Here is an 18,780-nt window from a genome sequence, read left to right on the forward strand (position 1 = left end):
TTCTCTGCTGCAGTTCCCTTATCCCGGCCTTACAATGTCCGGGGTCCTGCAGCTCAGGCCTTTATCATCTTTCATCTGCACTCGTATTATGCCATCTGGTCTCCCAGGGGAATGTGGTGACCATTGCCACACTTCTCTCTACTGCTTCACCCTCTCTCCTGAACCCCAGACTTGTATCGAGCCCCCTGCTCAGTGTCTCCATCAGGGTTTCCTCGACCCCCGGAATGCACCATGTCCAGACTTCAATCCTGCGCCTCCCCAGCCCCCACCCGGCACGCTGTCGGACCCGCACACCCCACAGCCCGTTTCATCCACCATCGTGCCGTTTCATCCACCATCATCCCCGTTTCGTCCACCATCGTCCCCGTTTCAGTTGATGTCGGCTTCATCCTTCTAGTTGTTCCAGCGAAAGAACTGTTGTCGGTTCTGCCTTTGAAATATATGCAGACCCTGACTTCCTCTTGTCACCTACATTATAACCAACGTGGTCTGAGCAGCTGGTATTTCCTGTGGATTATCGCAAGAGCCTGTAAAGCCTTTCTCAGCCATGGCACTGCTGATGTTTGGGGCCAGATCATTCTTTGCTGTGAGGCACGTCCTCTGCATTTAGGATGATTAGCAGCATCCTTGACCGCTAGCCACTGGACTCCATTTGCACCCTCTCCCTAGTGTGACAAAAATATCTCCTGATATCGCCGAATGTCCCCTGGGCACAATGCCCCAACTCTAAACTCCGTCCACCCGTGGACTCACCTCAAGACCACTAGAGGGTGCTGTCTCCCTGTGATAGGTACGGTGCTGTTAGCTCTGTCTCTGGGTTAGCTCTTCTTTCAGTCACTCAGTCCTGTCCGACTCTGCGACCCCATGAACCACAGCACGCCAGGCCTCCCTGTCCATCACCAACTCCCGGAGTTCACTCAAACTCATGTCCACAGAGTTGGTGATGCCATCCAGCCATCTCATTCTCTGCTGTCCCCTTCTCCTCCCACCCCCAAAACCAGGCTTTGCTAACTGCCAGTCCCAGTACTGAAAAGCCTTTAGAATATTCCTTTAAGGGAAAACGTGGCCAGGGACCTGGAGAGCTGAGATCATTTTTCTGCCAAATCATCTTTGGTAAATACAGTATCTTCATCCAGATGAATATTTGGTCATATTACTTGAATTAAAGCTGATAGGATAACCTAGTAACCTATTTTTCTATTATAATATTTTTAGTTCTTTAAGATTGCTTACCTAATTACACAGTTTGCCTTTCAACTAAATAGATTCCGAACTATTTTCTTCATATAATCTTGCAAAAATTTTAGAAATAACCCTTATTTCTTTGTGGGACACAAGAAAACTCTATAGTCTTTAAATTTTTATTTTTTTAAATTATCCTATCTCAAGTAGTTAACGTATGACTCAGCTTGGCTTTTTGGTGGACTTACCTCATGGTTTTAAGAAATTCTTTTTACTTCTATCAGATATTTTGTTCCCTGTGATTTAAAATATTTTTGGAAATAAACTGGGATGCTGATAGCTTGTCATCCACAAAGGTGTGGTTTAGGATGAGGATTTTTTGCTCCAGAGCCTCTAAGGCAATTTGAAAAACAGTAAAAGACACTCCTTGGAAGGAAAGTTATGGCCAACCTAGACAGCATATTCAAAAGCAGAGACATTACTTTGCCAACAAGGTCCGTCTAGTCAAGGCTATGGTTTTTCCAGTAATCATGTATGGATGTGAGAGTTGGACTATAAAGAAAGCTGAGCGCCAAAGAATTGATGCTTTTGAACTGTGGTGTTGGAGAAGACTCTTGAGAGTCCCTTGGACTGCAAGGAGATCCAACCAGTCCATCTAAAGTAGATCAGTCCTGGGTGTTCATTGGAAGGACTTATGCTAAAGCTGAAATTCCAATACTTTGGCCACCTCATGCGACGAGTTGACTCACTGGAAAAGACTCTGATGCTGGGAAAGATTGAAGGCAGGAGGAGAAGGGGACGACAGAGGATGAGATGGTTGGATGGCACCACTGACTCAATGGACGTGAGTTTGAGTAGGCTCTGGGAGTTGGTGATGGACAGGGAGGCCTGGTGTGCTGCAGTTCATGGGATTGCAAAGAGTCAGACACGACTGAGCGACTGAACTGAACTGAGCTGATACTCTCTCACATTTTTAGATTGACATCTATAATGTTTTTAATCGTAGTTTTAAATAGTTGCAAAGAATGTGTATCTGGCCTATTTGGGAAATATCGACTTTTGAAAATAAGAGCTTTTCATCGTCCCAAATGTGTTCAGTAGGTATTTAATACGAGAGCAATTTGATATCCATGGTCTTCTGTTTAGAAATAGAAAAGCGAGTCCTTTAATACTCAGCAATACTATGTTTTCTAGTTTCTTTTCCTCTGAAATAATTCCATTGCATGTACCCCATGATATTTTGTATTAATGTATTTTTGCTTGAATTTTAAAAAACTCATCACCTTGTCATGTTTCTCTGCTACGAAACAAATACGTATACATTTTTGGTTTATTTCTAGTAACCTCAAGGCATATATGTAAATATTTTTCCTTTGGATTCAGTTGTCATTGCTAATTAATAAGTTATAATTAGCAAACTAGTATTTTGGTTGTCTGATGCAATAACAGAAACCTCATTGGAAAAGACCCTGATGCTAGGAAAGATGGAAGGCAGAAGGAAAAGAAGGCATCAGAGGATGAGGCAGCTGGACGGCATCACCAATGCAATGAACTTGAACTTGGGCAAACTCCGGGAGATGGTGAGGGAGAGAGAGGCCCGGCGTGCTGTAGTCCATGGGGTCACAAAGAGTCGGATAAGACTGGGTAACTGAACAACAATTAACAAAACCAAGAAAAGCAAGTTTTGATAAATAGTTGTAAGAATGGTAAAACCTTTTTGGAACTGCCTCTCTTGATGAGATAGATAGGGTGGGGAGGGAACTGGCTTTGCTGAAAGGACCCCTCCCTGACACCAGCACTGCAGCTTGTTCCTTATTGATCCTGGTGCAAGGAGCCCCATGCTCCTCTGGTGTAAAGTGGGAGGAGGACCAGAGTGATGTGTCTGCCCAGGACAGAGCAGCTTTAGGTAAGCGTCGTGTGGACAGGCAGGTAGAAACTGGCGCCCTAGGATGTGTCAGGGCTCAGGTTCGCTCTGGGACGGTGGTGAGGCTCCCAGGAGGTTCTCTGCTCCCCTAAGTGTGAGCTCAGCTCTGCGGGGACACAGTGCACAGGTTACGGGTGTGCGCTCTCACGCGTGTCCGCCTGGCTTCCGGTTCCCTCAGTGGGTCTCTTTTACCCTCCATGCTTCAGTGTCCTGTGAGGTTGGTTTCATAATCATCGCAGCTGTCTCCCAGGGCTGTGAGATGCAATGCAGGAATGCATGGAAAGCCTAGCCCAGCACCTAGTACTTAGTAAGCCTTCCGTTGGTAAAAACACCTTCAGTCTGGTACGCTGCTCGGCGATTTGTGTTTGGAACATCAAAATTGAGAATGTAGTGTGCTATATGAAGTTTTTTGCTGCAAAAAGAGCAGGAGAAATTTACAGGTAGGATGCCTTGGAAAAAAGTTGCAAGTTGTTCTTGGGAAGTGATTGTGGAGAATATTTCAGGCTGTTGATGTGATTAAGCCATGCTTAATCTGAAAGCTTGAAGCATCTACCTTTATGTTGTTCGGAGACTTACTTTGTAATTTCCTGGGAAGAATTAGTTAACATGTTTAATCATGTTAAACAAGCATGTGCTTGTTGTGCTTCAGTATTAAGGTGAAAATTTCTTTTTTTCTCCTTTCTCTAATCTAACATTTATATATTTCCTTATGATATAACTATAGGAAAATTCAGTCTCTTTTGTACCTATGACGTTCTCTTTCTGCTACTTGAATTTGACAAATAGCTAAAGATGAGGGCATTTAGGCAGCTCGTTAGAATCCTGTCACTGACTCTCGCCCCAATCTAGTTGCTTTGATATTTCAGGTGAGGGACTACATTCTCCCCGACATTTTCCTCTCTTGTCAAAGGAATGTAACCACATGACTTCATTCCTCAGTGATTTGCTTTTATTGTTGTTTTTACCCTGAAAGGTGAGCCTCCAGCTAAATCTGGAGTTTGAGGTGGTGGCTCAGTGCCAGCTCTGCTCCTCATCTCATCTCTGATCTGTTTTTGGATTGTCATTAGTCTGTCTTACCTTTACTCAATTTTTAAAAGAACTTTTTTATTTTGAAACAATATTAGGCTTACAGGAAATTGCAAAAATAGTTGTAGAAAGAGTCCTGAATACCTTTCATCCAGTTTCTCCAACGATGGCATCTAATAGAGCCATGGCATGGTATCAAAACTAGGAAACTGACACTGGTATTGCCTGTTAACTAGACCACAGTTCTTATTCAGTTTTCACCAGTTTGTTTTTTTTTTAGCCTTCATTTAATTGTGCAGTTTTATCACATGTATAGATTCATGTAGCTACCACCACATTCAAGATACAGAATTGCTTTATCACCACAAAGGAGCTGCCTCATGCTGCCTTTCTGTATTTGTACCCACCTTACCCCTCCAGCTTCCAAACTCCACTTTCATCCTTGTCTCCTTTAAACCTTTCACTGTTCTCCATCTCTGTAGTTTTTCCTTTCCAGAATGTCTGAGTGGATCATTTATATGTAGATTGACTTTTTCCACGTAAGCATAACGCCGCCAGTTGCCCGCCTGTGAAGTCCATCCAGGCTGTCACACAGTATCAATATCCCCTTCCTCTTTATGGTGGAGCAATGTTCCCACGTAAGGGAGTACCAGAATTTGCTTAGCCATTCACCCACTGAAGGAATTTTGGTTTATTTCCAGTATCTTATTGTCACAGATAAAACTGTCATGAACATTCATGTGGAGGTTTTGTGTGAACACAAATTTTCATTTCTCTTCGTCCAGGATGGTATAAATTTCTGGAGAATAGCCTTGCCTGATCCGTAGTACACAGTTTAAGAATATTTCTAACCTTTGGTTACAGCGCAGTAATAAATGATAAGGCTCCTAAGGATTTTATTTAGACAAGACTGTCACCATAGGGGATTGAGAATGGAATGCAGAGAGTTTAACGTAACGCTTTTCATCCTTTTTTTTTTTTTAAAGACTCCCCAGACAACAAGGAAAAGAAGTCTTTCAGTCTTGAAGAGAAGTCCAAAATCTCCAAAAACCGTGTTCACTATATGAAATTCACAAAAGGTAAAATCGCACGTTTCTGTATTTGTTTTAAATCTCTGTGTCCACATCTGGGTTTCTTAGAGCATTTTTAGCTCTTCGCCAGCATCACTTGTCTTCTGTACAAAATGGAACAGGAGGGACTCACTGGCTGGCTCGATCCACAGCAGTGCTGGGGTGTCCACACTTGTTGTGGGTCACCGGGGTCTTGTTAGAGTGCGTTTGCAGCCTCACTCACGTCGAGGTGGGCCCCAGCTTTGCCCTGAGACTGCGTGCAAGTCCTCTGGCAAAGCTGAGCGTGGAAGTTAACTTGCTATTAATATTTAGAGGAGAAGACAGACTTATGTGGCTAAATTTATTGCTCAGTACTTTCAGTTACATTTCTCTTAGTTGCATTAAGCTTTTTTTAGAGTTTTAATTTTGGTGTTGAACAGCTCTTAAAATGGACCCATGTAGAGAATCATATAGAATCTATATGAGATTCATAAACATTCATGGAGTGGTCTCTATATTGAGTTCTCTGGTATAAAAGATCTCACTCCCGAGTTGACTCTTCTATCGTTCCACACCGTTTCTCTGTTTCATGTAATGCAAACTTAACTGTTCCATGGTCATTGCAAGGGTAGTGTTAGAAAACTTGTCTTCCTCCATCGCCACCTCCCTACGCCGGTTCCAGGGCTGTACATGGTCAGTCGTGGGTGCAGCTGTCTCCTTTAACCAGGAGGTGGCAGTCTTGTATCGGAAAGAAACCATTTAACGTGACTTCATCAACTCCCCAGATACTTTCCCATTGTTATGTTTTAAGCATACTTCCCAGGTACAAACCCCTGTTTATTATATTAATATACTTAAAGTATAAGTATGATGATAATTATGTTACCTAGTCACCTTGTGATGGTTCATCTGTGGAGGACTGGATGTATATTTCTACCTCTGTATATCAGGAAAAGCGCACCTCTTTGCTTTAGTCTTGTTGACGTGATTGGGGATTCCCTGGCTCCTAGAACCCCCTGAACAGCAGTAGGAGCTGGAGTTCCCACTGCTGTAAACTGAACATGGTGGTCCTCAGCAGGACCCCACAAGGTATACTGGGCTCGGCATGGGGGAGGGCTCATGGCAGAGCTGATCTGTTTTGGGGATGTGTGTAGAGAGAGACTGGCGCTTCTCCCTTCCGTCTCCCGGCAGCCATGGTCATCTAGCTCATCACGTTAGCTCCTCTTCTTGCTCGCAGGATAGAACCTTCTCTGTCATTCTCCTATTTGGCTTCTGAGCAGGGGTTCTCTCCACTCCTGACCTGCTGCAGGACAGAAAACAGTCCTTGGTGGATCCTCAGTCCTTTTCAGGAGGGGCTAAATGGTCACTTCATCCCCATCCCTGAAATATCCTTCCTTTTCATTAGACCCTATAGGAAAAAAAAAATAGATACAGCAGAAGGGTGCTGAGCAAATAAATGAAATTAAAAATGCCCTGTACTTTTGGATAGCATGGCAGCCTTTTAAGCTTCCACTTTTGCAAATAGAATCTTCTTCTTATGGCAGTCTGCATGCATGATTTCACCTGAAGCATTTGCTGAAGCCAGAATAAACCTCTTCGATCTACTTTAATCTGTGGATGCCGGGAGTGTCTTCTTTCTGTTTCTAGTTAAGCCATCCACTTGCCAGCTCACCCTGTCAGCCTGCTTGGTGTGTTCTTCCTTCTTTTGCTCTCTTTTGAAATGAAGATTGTGGGACTTTCCTGGTGGTCCAGTGGTTAAGACTTTGCTTTCCAGTGCAGGGAGTGCAGGTTCATTCCCTGGCCAGGGAGTTAGGATCCCCCCTGCCTCAGGACCAAAAAACATAAAACAGAAGCAATATTGTAATGAATTCAATTGAAGACTTAAAAAAATCTTAAAAATAAAATAATATGAGGTTTGCTTATTTATTAATTTTGTTTGGGGAGAAGGGAGGCATTGGTATACAGGGAAGACAATTCAAGATATATTACAAAGGTAGCAGAGAAGATTGAGCGGGAAAACAGAGGAAAAGCAGAGTGGAAATCAGGAGAACACACAGGAAGAGGCAGAAATCCAGGTAGTGCAGAAATAATCAGTTGGCATCTATTTTAAGAGTCCACAGTGTGAGTTCATTTTGCAGTTCTTTAACTTAGTGACAGAAGTCTGCCTTGTAGAGCATCTGTTGCCGCTGAATGTGAGTGGTAACCTCTGTGTCCTCCACGGCAGACGACCTGAGACCACGGGAAACTGGGTTCTGCCTGTGGCTCTCTCAGACAAATCGCTTAACCTCTTTCCTTCTGTCAGCCTCAGGGTCCTTTTTCTGTGAAATGAAAGATCTTTTTAAGTCATTGTTGAGTTCTAAACTAGGTCCTTTTTTAGAATTTATCAGAAACGATGCCATTATATTGGAAATCATGGGTGTTCAGCATAAGGGATGATAAGGATTTTAGCTCAGGGATCTGTTCTTCTTTACAGTAACTCACTCACTGGATGAGGAGGGTTCATATTGTAGCTCCGTCGGTGGCCCAGAAACCCAAAACACGAAAAGGTAGCATTCTATTTAGCTTGGTGTGAAGAACGAAGATAAACATTTCACTGCAGAGAGATTGCAGCAGCAAACAGTATTGTAAACTGTTACTGCTTAAATATTGGCTGTAGCATTTTAGTTCTGATACATGATTATTCCTTTCTCGCATCCTAAGTTTATAATTTAGATTCGACGTAATTTATTACATAATTTCAAGATTTAAATTTCACCCATATTTGTTTAAGGGCCTAAACTCAGTGGTAGTTTCTTTTAATCTAAAAAACATTTGGTGAGGCTGTATCTGCAGAGGAAAGAAAATTAGGGAAGATGGCACTTTCTCCAAAGCCGCTCAGGGAGCGGTTGTCCAGAGAGCCCAGCTTTTTGCTCCCAGGCGTGCGGTGGCTGAGTGGGTGGAAGGCTGTGGAGACAGTACTTGTGCGGCTTCATTGCATTTAGGCTTCTGTCTCCTGTAGCAGTCTGTGATACTTCACTCCTTATGCAAGGAAAGTGCTCGCGCTCCTCTCGCGTGTCCCGGCGGGCGGCTGCTCGTCTGGCGCTGGCTTTCGTGTCCTGTCGAGGCTGGCTCCCTGCAACCAGACTCTGCTAGAGGTGGCTGTTCCACTTCTTCTGGCTCTTTTGACATTTAAGTGTAAAGGAGCACCATTGCAGGCTTTAAACAAATATTCCACCTGTCTTATTATCAGTTGTGAGGATCTCATTTCATCTCGTTTCAATTCTTTCAGGTTTCCTGATTTTCTGACATTATTACCCTTTCAGAGAAGTTTCCTAATCTTCCGTTCCTCGGCTTATTATCAGTTCTATATGTTTTCATTAAAAAAACAAAGTCAAAATATAATTGTTTTATCCTTCTTGTTTGGGGAATGCAAATTTTTGAAGCAAGTGAAGCTAGCTACCTATGTAACGCTTCAGTGTTTTTTGTTTAACTGGTGTATTTTTCAACCTGCATTTCCTTTCTCTTGTGCCTTTACTATGAGTTGAAAAAGTCAGCTTTTTGAGCTCTGGCTATAACATAGGGCTCACTTGTCGGGCTCTGCGTGACTCTTGCCCTTACACTGGGAGAGGCTCTACATCGCCATGATTCTTAAGCTCTTGTGTTGGTGGTTTACAGTTTTGCTTGCTTCCCATGTGGACTTCTTGGTGTTGTGAGTCTGGCTGTAGCGGTCATATTCTTCTCTCCAAATTGCTATATTGATAGACGGGAACACCTGAAAGTCCTCATTATTAGAAAAACAGCTAAAATGATCATAAGTAAAGTGCTGTTCTCTGAAAGAATCAGATCATTCTTTCATGACTTTGTTACATCAGCTTGGCTACTGGAATCTCTTTTATCCTTGATTCTTGGAATATTGTGGCCAGTTGAAGACTAGTGGGTACAGAAACCAAATCCAGGCAGATGTCATATATTACCTATTCTGTTCAATTTTTTGATGTCCTTTTCTCTAAGAGAGAAGTTCATCAACAGTATTTGCTGTGATTTGACCATGATTGAGAATGGAGACCAGTAACTTTCAAACTCATTTTTAATATACATATTGTATTCAAAAATGGCCATAATTTTATAACATTTATAAACTATTCAACCAGGACCATTAACTAATAACTGTTTCAATATCACTTCCATCTTCACAGTTTCATCTGCCTTTGAGTTCCTTTCCTTTGGTCTCTGACTCCTAATTCTTCTCTGTGTTTTGTTTTCCAGATCAAATCCAGAGCAAGGCCTGTAACAGTCCTGGTTTCCACATTTGCTTAAGTGAACTTTGCTAAAGGATAAGCATTTCTGATACAAGAACCTGTCACCAAAACTTTAGAAACACTTGCACCTTCATTGGTACATTCTCTTATTAGCTTAACAGCTTTCCCTTTGATTTTTAGCTTCATTTTTCATCTCTGCGTGTTCATGTTTCAACATCCTGTTTTAGAATTGTGATCTTGCATGTTCATCCCCCCCTTTCTAACCCCTCCAGCATTCTTTTTAGTTGAGTTGCTGTAAAAGTGACTGTCATTTGCATTTCTTTTAGGGCGTCTGTTCCGTTTCAGAAGCTAGCTTAGGGGTGGGTGGCCACTACATATTTTGATCCCAGTACAACTCCTTTTTCTGAAATAGAAGCTGCCACCCTGAATGTTCTCTGCACTGAGGACTAAGCTCAGAACAGACCTCAGCCCTCCTGAGGGTTGTCCACGTCTCCCCTCAGTGGCCAGCTTTATTCTCCACTATTCCGGTTCGTTGTCTGTGTTCCCATCTGGAGGTTTCATTTTGCTCGTGAGTAGGCTTGCTCTGGGATCATCTGGGCTCTATGGACTAACCAGCTAGAACCAGGAAGCTTTCTTTATTTCCAGCTCAGGCAGAGAGGTGAGAGCAGTGCAGAGCCTGCCCTCCAGGTGGGAACAGGTCATACTGACTGAACTTATGAGTCTGGTACAGCAGCCTCAGAGACTGGTTTTGGCACCTGGTTTTGCATTACATTGCGGGGTGTTTTTTTTTTTTTTTTTAATTTCATGGAGTCACTGAGCAATATCATATTTGAATGCCCCAGCGATAGCCAGTGAACTGGAACCCTTCTGGGTCATGACAGTGCTGTGTCAAGTCAGGTTGCTGCAGGAAGCCAAGAAGATAACTGAATTCGTGACAGTGGAACTCAGGCTTCCAACTCAAGACAGATTCCTGTGTCTAACCCAGAGCCTCACTCCCCCAGAGCTTCAAGACTTTATATATACGTCTACCATGAAGTTGACAAATGGGAATAGATTTGGTTGGCTGCTCACACAGTATTGTCAGTAGAAGTGGAAATTCCATAGAAGTGAATTTTAAATTAGTTGGTTTGTGGGTTTGAAATTAAGTTAAAGAGTTTAGTGTTTTTAATAAGAATCAAGGATCCTTTGGATACCATTTTTGCCAGAAGCCATTTAATTTCCTACTCATTACTTATCCTTTTATTTAAAATGAGAGCACTATTACAGTGAAAAAAACAAACAGAAAAAGTCTGAAACTTTTCACCCTAATGCAGCAGTTTTTATTTGCATTTATAAAAAAAGTTCATACATTCAATTAATTACTGAGCTTGTATGTGTCAATATAGGATATTCTCATTCTTGTGCACAGGTGGGGTTTTGGAGCTATGTATCCTAGCAGCATATTTTTATTCTGCATTTGTAACCCTCATTGAGTATAACTCCTGTCTCTTTGAAGTAACGTAATTTTACTGTTTACTAAGGGAACCCAGAGTCCCAGAAATTATACCTTGAACGTGTACCAGTAGTAGAGCTAGCTTGAGAATTTAGTTTTCCTCTCCACCTGCATCCTCAGGCTTGTTTGTATCGTTAAGAGGAAGTCAGGGGTTCTGGTTCACTTGTTTGATTTTTAATTTTAATTAATTGTATTTAGTGATTAAACAGTGTGACCCTGATTCTGGAAAAGATTGAAGGCAAAAGGAGAAAGGGGCAGCAGAGGATGAGATGGTTGGATGGTGTTACTGACTCAATGGATGTGAATATGAGCAAACTCTGGGAGATAGTGAGGGACAGGGAAGCCTGGCCTGCTGCAGTCCATGGGATTGCAAGGAGTCAGGCAAGACTTAGCAACTGAACAACAGTCTGTGAAACGGAAAGAGAAAGTTGGTCGTTTACAAAATTGTTTATTTATTTCCAAAACCCAGTTTCATAGTTTATATTTGTGCTCCTTATTCTAGAATGTATTACTGAAGGCATCATGTATTTCTAGGGAAGGATCTCTCATCTCGGAGCCAAACAGATCTTGACTGCATTTTTGGAAAAAGACAGAAGAGGACCCCTGAGGTATTAAACCACATACGATTGATACATTTTGTCTCAACACTGATTTTCAACTGTATATAGAGCTATTTATGTTTATTACTAATAGTACTTTCCAGACAAGGTTACCCAAAAAAACTTTTAGAGGCTTCATACAAAGGCTAAATGTGGTCCTTTTAATAATAATTGATAGATGATAATAACAGTTGATAGATTACAAGGAGCCTTAGAAAGAATGTGTATTATCTGGGGTGTTTTCCTCCTGGAGTGTGGACTAGACTGACCTCTGGGAAGAACACCCTTTGCCAAACGCCTGAGCCAGAGGCATGTTGTTCAGAGAAACAGATCTGGAATGCTGGGGCTCACTCTCGAGCCTCTGCGTGGTTTAGGAGTGTTTTCTCTAGAGATAAGGCTGAAACAGGAAACAAGCTGGATAGCGGAAGGAAACTGGGAATGTGGGGGAGGGAAAAATTGAGAGAAGGAAAAAAAAAATGGATCAGGAAGTTCAACCAGATAGGAACTAATGGAAATAGTTTTTTAGTGTCTCCCATTTCTTGCTGATTGTCAAATCTGAAAACTAACTTCCAAGCAGACTTTTCTTTTTTGGTTGGTTAAATTAAAAACAAAAAAGAATTATTGATTGATTAATTGATTGATTTCACATTAAATCTTTAGTTGCAGCATGTAGTATCTAGTTCCCTGACCAGGGATGGAAACCCAGGCCCCCGCATTGGAAGCCCGGAGTCTTAGCCACTGGACAATCAGTGAAGTCCCTGGCTGGTTGGCTGTTCCTCATTAGTTCTGAAGTTTCGTGTTCTTTTCTGTGAGTTGGGTTGAGTTTTTTAAGTGGTTTGCTGGAGGTGGACTCTTGAATTTGAATGTCCCTTCCTCCTACAAGTGTCTGTCACTCTGCAGCCCCTCCTCCCCCGGACCTGGCATCGCCATTCAGGAGTTGAGCTGCTTTCCCAGCTTAGAGTTTGCTAAGGTCATCTTACAAGGAAGCACCTTTTGTTTAGCAGTAAATTTAAACTAAGCCCACAAACAAGCTCATTAACACATTTTAGGTCTGTATTTTTTTGCCAGCAGTGATGACTTCAGTAATTTTTCTCAGCGTGTTAACCGTTGATTTTGAATCAAGATCCATAATAATCTCTCTGAGCTGTGACATTTGACCAAAGCCAGAAAGATCAAATTTTGTGAAGATGTGTAAAATCTCATTGTATCTTTGAAAAAAAATTCATCTGAATGAGAATTAACTTAGAGGCTGGGAACATGTAAACTGACCACAAGTTTGACCTAAGTCAAAATAAGAAATGCAGTATGGTAACTGTCCTGAGTTCAGGCTTGGGCGGCTTTAAGAGCAGCTGGAAGCAACAGATGTTTGGGGTGTTTTCCGCACTGATGACTGTATTTGAACTGGGTGCTGTATTTTATAAGAATGTGTTCAGAGCGTGGCAGTTGGGCTGAAGCGGTCTGGAAAGCAAGTTTTGCACAGGAATTAGCAGATGAGCAGTTAGGAAATTCTGCCTGGACTACAGAGAGACCCTGACTTCAAGCGTGTGAATGGTTTCAGGGGTCCTCTAGGAAAGGAACGGATTGGTTTGGTAAACTTCAGAGAACAGACTAGAACTGGTGGGTGAAATTCATAGGAAGATTTCTCCTCAGAGGAAGGAAACAGTGTGGCCTGGCAGAGCGGGCCAGCTGTGCAGGATGTACCGCGTGGTTGGTTTCCTGGAGGGAGTCTTGTAATAGGTGAGCGTGAGCTGTGTGCGTGTGAGCACTTCCGGGTCTAAGGTTCCCTGATCCTGGAGGAAAGCGAACACACGAAATACTCACATTTGAAATGGTACTTGACTTGAAGGTTTACATTTTCCTAGACTACAAAAGAGAGACCATTACTCCTATTGTTCTTCCTTATCTTCAGGTATGTGGGCGATTTTGACTTTATCTACTTATGTCCTTTTCCCAGGAGGTGAGTGTGCATTGTTTGCTGTGTTTAAGAAGTGAAACAATGTGGAGTTGAAATAGATGGTCCTCACAGGGGCCCGAAGGCCTGCGTGACCACACCTCCCGCCCTCTCACACTCTCACGGTCACTGCCATCCTCGGCTGCTTCCCCCCGGCTCTGCCCTTGTCGCTCTGCTTCCAGTTCCCCCAGCACTTCAGGAGGGCTCCTGCCTTGAATTTCAGCATGTGGTGGCTCCTCTGCATGGAGTGCTTGTCCCCAGCTCACATTTGTGTGCAAATGTCGCCTCAGCTGGCCTTCCTTGACACCCTCATTTATAGCAGAAAATACAAACAATAGCAACAAAAATCCCTGATACTGTAATCCCCTTTCCTGTGCTTATTTTTCTCCTTAGCAGTTACCACCATCTGAGGTACTAAATAGTTCACTTGTGCCGTCTGTCTTTCCTTAGTGGACAGGAACCTCCATGAGGGCAGGAGCTTTGTACTCCATACCATCTAGAACCAGGCCCACCATGGAGTAGGTTCCCAACGAAGTTTTTGTTGAATTGAACTCAGCTGTTGATATATACGTTAATCCTTGGGGGGACAGCACAGACTAGGGCATCATTAACACTACTGCTGGAGAAGTTAGAAACAGCTACAGGGAAAACCGATGGGCCCAAACCTGGGCCCAAAGGGCAGGAGTCTCTGAATAGACACAGCACAAAAAAGAATATGTACCATGAGTAACAGCTCTTCCCAGGCCTCGAACTCAAGTGCCAGTGGGTCCAGGCATGTGACTGGAAATGTGTGAGTAGTCTGACTTTAAGATGACAGGAATCAGGGAAACTCATAGCCTGGTCTGAAAGTGTGCAAGATTCACAAAATAATAACCATGATGATGGTGTCGGTGATCTCACTGGACGCAGACTGCTAGTTTGTAATCCTTCACTTACCTGCAAGTGAGAAAGCTGGGCAGTGTTGGGTATGCAAGAGTGGAATTGCGTAGTGGAGACTAGCTGCTTGGACTGCCTTGTTGAGTGTGTTTGGCAGTATATACTGAGCGTGTCTAAGATGTGCTTCCTGTCTCCTGGATATGTGAATACTCGTATCTGTCCTCTGTAGGAGCTTGTATTCCTCTGATACTCCAAGCCCTCCTTCTCCATGCTTTGCCTGCAAGGGCACAGAGAAGGGTAAGAAGCTTAGAGAATGAGTAGCACAGTGGGCAGCTGCCTGTCTGCAGGTGTATAAATAGTGCCTTCAGTCAGGTTCCTCGCTGGCCTCGTCTAATTCAGAGTGCGGGTGAAATCGTTCCAAGTGAGGAGGAAGCATTGCAGAGCGAGATTTTCTATTGAGCACAGCTTTTGATAAAAGCAAGAAGAGCTCGGTATTGACTTTCTGGTGCCTGTTCTATCAGTGGTCTGTTAATCAACAGAGGATAAATTATTGCTCTTCAGAAACAGGAAAGGATCCCCCTTGGCTTGAAGGCATTTCTTTGTTTTTTTCTCTTTATTGGTAGAGGATCTTTCCTCCAGCCATTTGCTCCTTGGGGGTTTTGTTAAGGACTGAAGGGAAACTGAAGGGAGCTCTTTTGATTTATCTTCTATCCTTTCCTTTTGGTCACTCCACTGGGCTAAAATAGCCGAGTTGGCTTTAATATGTTGCCATTAGAGACCAAACATTAGCTGGAATAAACCATCATGCCTCACAATGAAAAATGTCCCCTGATTGGCTAATTAATCAGTCAAAGGGGAATGACATGGCTCTCGGCTTGAGGGACTCTGCTAGAGAGAAACAGGCTGTTGATAAATGGTTTTCCAACAAATTCATATATCAAGGAAACTTAGTCATTTTTTAACTATAGTTTGTGTGACTGCAGTTTTTTCCATCTTTTCCTTTTCTGCTGCTCTTGCTGTTTAGGCTGTGTTTTCTGTTGTTGTTGATAGAAAAATATAGGATTTTAGATATGAGAAAATAAATGCTTTCTCCTTACTCCTGTCTGTTAGTCTAATTGCTTTTGATTGTCTAGGCTTATCAGGAGGTGAAAGAAAATCAGATAGCTGTCTCCAAAATAATTGATGGATTATAAATTTTCCTGCCTTCTTTCAGAGTTAAGATCTCCAGATTTGGGTCCACACTGTCTGAATTTGAATCCTGGTTCCAAAGTAATATATGCACATAGATTTAAAAAATTAAGCTGCACTAAACATCACAAAAAACAACATTCCTCAGTCATACCCCTCACCTCTTTATCTCCTAAGCCTGTTTCTTACAGCACCTTCGTGTTTTACATGGTACCTTATATGGTATTTATCTTTGCATTTAAAGCACAGATCTTATATTGACTTTCTTCATGTGTTAGTTCCTGATGTTATCTGGACTTTTATTTTGGTAAGTTAGAATTTAGGCCTTTTACCGCTCAAAATACTGATGCATTATTCTTATTTATTATAGTGTTATTTTAGTGTTTGGTGTTTATATTTTTATGACTGTAAATAGTGTTCCCTGCTAAGCCAAGTAGTGTACTCTAACGATGTGTCTTTTCACATTTTTGTGCGTTTTCTGGTGGGGGAGCGAGGTGTAACTGTGTAATTTTCCCCATACCCTCTACTAGCCACAGTGTACAGAACTCTCTGCTGTGTCCTTTATGTCTGATGGTCTGTCAGCTCGGTGTTCTCCCCAGGACACCGCCCTCCTCAGACCCTCTCGGCCTGTCCACTCTGGATCAGCTGTTGCCTTTGCCTTGTTCCTGTCCCTGTAGATGGTCCGCTCCTCCTGGCTCCTGTTACCTGCTCTGGCCTGCATCCCGTGTCTGTCTCCTCACTCATCTTCCAGCAGTTTTCTGAGAAGGCCTGCAGTTCTGAAAATCTCTATCAGAATATCATGGCAGATTGTGTGGGTATAGAATTCTGGACTGAACATTATTTGCTTTCAGAATTTAGAGGGTGTTGCTCTGGTGTCTTCTGATATCCATTGGTACTCTTCTTATTTCTCTCCATGACACATATTTATTTTCTTTATTTTGTCTTCAAGGGTTTTTAGAATCTTCTTATCCTTGGATTTCTAAAATCTTGGGGAAATATCAATAGTTGCATATTTTTATTCATCAGACTCTTGCTAGGCCTCCCAGTGTGAAGATTCATGTTATTCTATCAGTTTTGAAAAATTACTTTTTATTTTTTCTTTCTCTTTTGTTTTCTCTGGAATCATTAGGTAAGTGGTGGACATCGGGTTATTCCTCAGATTTTTCTTATCTTTTCTCTCCTATTTTGTTCTTCTTTTGGGGAGATTTTCTTGATTTAAAAAAAAAAATTTCTTGATTTTTATCTTCCAATTTTTCTATTAAAATTTTGAGTTTTGCTCTCATATTTTTAATTCCTCTGAGCTATTTTTCATCACCTTTTGTCCCTTTTTGTTTATTTATATTTATCTTTAAATAGCATCTGGTTCTTATTTCATGGATTCCACGCATATGCCCTATCTCTGAATGCATGGTGTTACCAGACGTACAGGTTGTGTTTCTGCCTTTGTCCCCCGGGCTCCTTTTGTCTTAGTTTTGACTTGTTTCTTTCGTGTTGGAGGAGTCCCCACTGTCTGCTGTTCTTGTGCTCTGTGCACTAGGAGTCAGTCAGTGAGCAGCAGATTGAGAGCTGTTTGCCTGGGTAGCACTGCTCAGCGGCTGAGTTGTGCTGTGGAGTGGTCATTGCGAGTTGGCTTTTTCCTTAGGAAACCCCCAGATGTCAGAGTTCTTGCAGGTCTTCTCTTCAGTGGGTTCAGTTTCTCCAGAAAGGCAGTCTTGCCCCAGGAGGAACCTGGGGTGGGAGGTCACTGCACGCATGCTGTGTCTTCTCGGATGGCTATCTCACCCTGCCCTCCAGCTGTGGCCTAGCGGAGCTTCTGTGTAGCTGAGCCACCCAAGCTCAGTGTCCCTGAAAGAGTAAGCCTTGTGTCTCCTCACACGTTTTTATTTTAGGGGGAAAAAATGTCTATTCCTCATTCTGTAAGTGGATAGGGACATTCAGCTGATAGTTACTAAAGGAAAGAAGGTTAGAAACTAAGAGAAAGCCCTTTTGCATCAAAAGAAAACCTTTGTTCAAAATTTAACAACCCTTTCCCTCATTTATCAGTTCCAAATTGTAAACTGTTCTATCTCAAAAGACTTGGGCAGAGGTATTGTTTTCATATCCTGGTCCCAGCATTTTTCCAACTCTAAAACCAAAAACCAAAAGCTTGCTTTATTTGCTACGCAGATTTTCTTCCTATGTGAAGTGCCCTTAAACAGGGCTGGTCTAGAAATAATCTAAACTATAAGTTGTCCCTGGCCTCTTCTGTGGACTTCCTCTTCCTGCTCCCCATCCTCTTGAGTATCTCCTACTCCCACCTTCAGAACATGAAGCTGGTAAGACTGAAAAAACTCCCACTTCGAAGTGAAGGAGTTTGTATATTTTTCATTATTCTTCTTTCCCTCGGCTCTAATGAAAAGTGAAAATGAAAGTCGCTCAGTCGTGTCCGACTCTTTGCAACCCAATGGACTGTAATTCTCTAGTCCAGAATACTGGAGTGGGTAGCCTTTCCCTTCTCCAGGGGATCTTCCCAACAGAGGGATCGAATCCAGGTCTCCTGCATTACTCAGTTGGTAAAGAATCCGCCTGCAATGCGGGAGACCCTGGTTCAATTCCTGGGTCGGGAAGATTCCCTGGAGCAGGGATAGGCTACCCACTCCAGTATTCTTGTGCTTCCCTCGTTGCTCAGCTGGTAAAGATTCGGCTCTAATACTCACCTTTGTTATGAATTTTAGCACAACTCATTTGCTGAGCTCCTCAGTTGTCTACAGCGTGTCATGGGAATGTGCAGCTCCTAGCTCAGCCCATAGCGGTGTGTGAGTGGATCGCAGACAGTACTCTGAGCGTCCAGAAGTACACTGTTGCTGCTGTGAGCCCGGCGCGGAGGCCTCTTAGGCTGATTCCTGTAGCTGGCCAGCCGCCTCTCGCGTGTGTTCTCCATGCACATGTGGGGGGTCGTGGGTCGTGTGTCTGCCCCTGGCTCTGTTTTCCTCTCCCACAGAAAGAATGCACGGTGTTCTGCTGGAAGACAGGGGCCTCGCCTGCTACAGGTGTGCTCTTCTCAGAGTTATAATTGCTCTGTTGGGAAAGATGTGTGGACACTAGTCACGATGCTGAAGTGGAAAGGGTCATGAACTGAGTGGCACGAGTGTCTCCTCTTTAGTCTCAGGTCACCCTTGTGACCCCAAGCCAAGCTTTTAACTTCTCTGGTCCCGAGTTTTAGATGGAGGCATTGGCGGGGTCACTCCAGGTGAGAACGAGTATGAGTAGTTGAAA

General features: G+C 42.9%; 1 protein-coding gene across 2 annotated transcripts in view; it reads left to right on the top strand.

The window, feature by feature from the left end:
- PINX1 (PIN2 (TERF1) interacting telomerase inhibitor 1) overlaps positions 1-18,780 on the top strand; it is a 65,850-nt gene that overhangs the window by 9,626 nt on the left and 37,444 nt on the right. For both annotated transcript variants that reach the window (XM_055428048.2, XM_055428049.2), the window contains exons 5-6: positions 5,119-5,211; positions 11,446-11,519. In XM_055428048.2, coding sequence (XP_055284023.2) covers positions 5,119-5,211; positions 11,446-11,519 — 167 coding nt within the window. The remainder of the gene's footprint in view (positions 1-5,118; positions 5,212-11,445; positions 11,520-18,780) is intronic.

This window comes from Moschus berezovskii, chromosome 7 (assembly GCF_049115385.1).
Source record: "Moschus berezovskii isolate FMDL1 chromosome 7, NW_MosBer_1.0, whole genome shotgun sequence".
NCBI lineage: Eukaryota > Metazoa > Chordata > Mammalia > Artiodactyla > Moschidae > Moschus > Moschus berezovskii.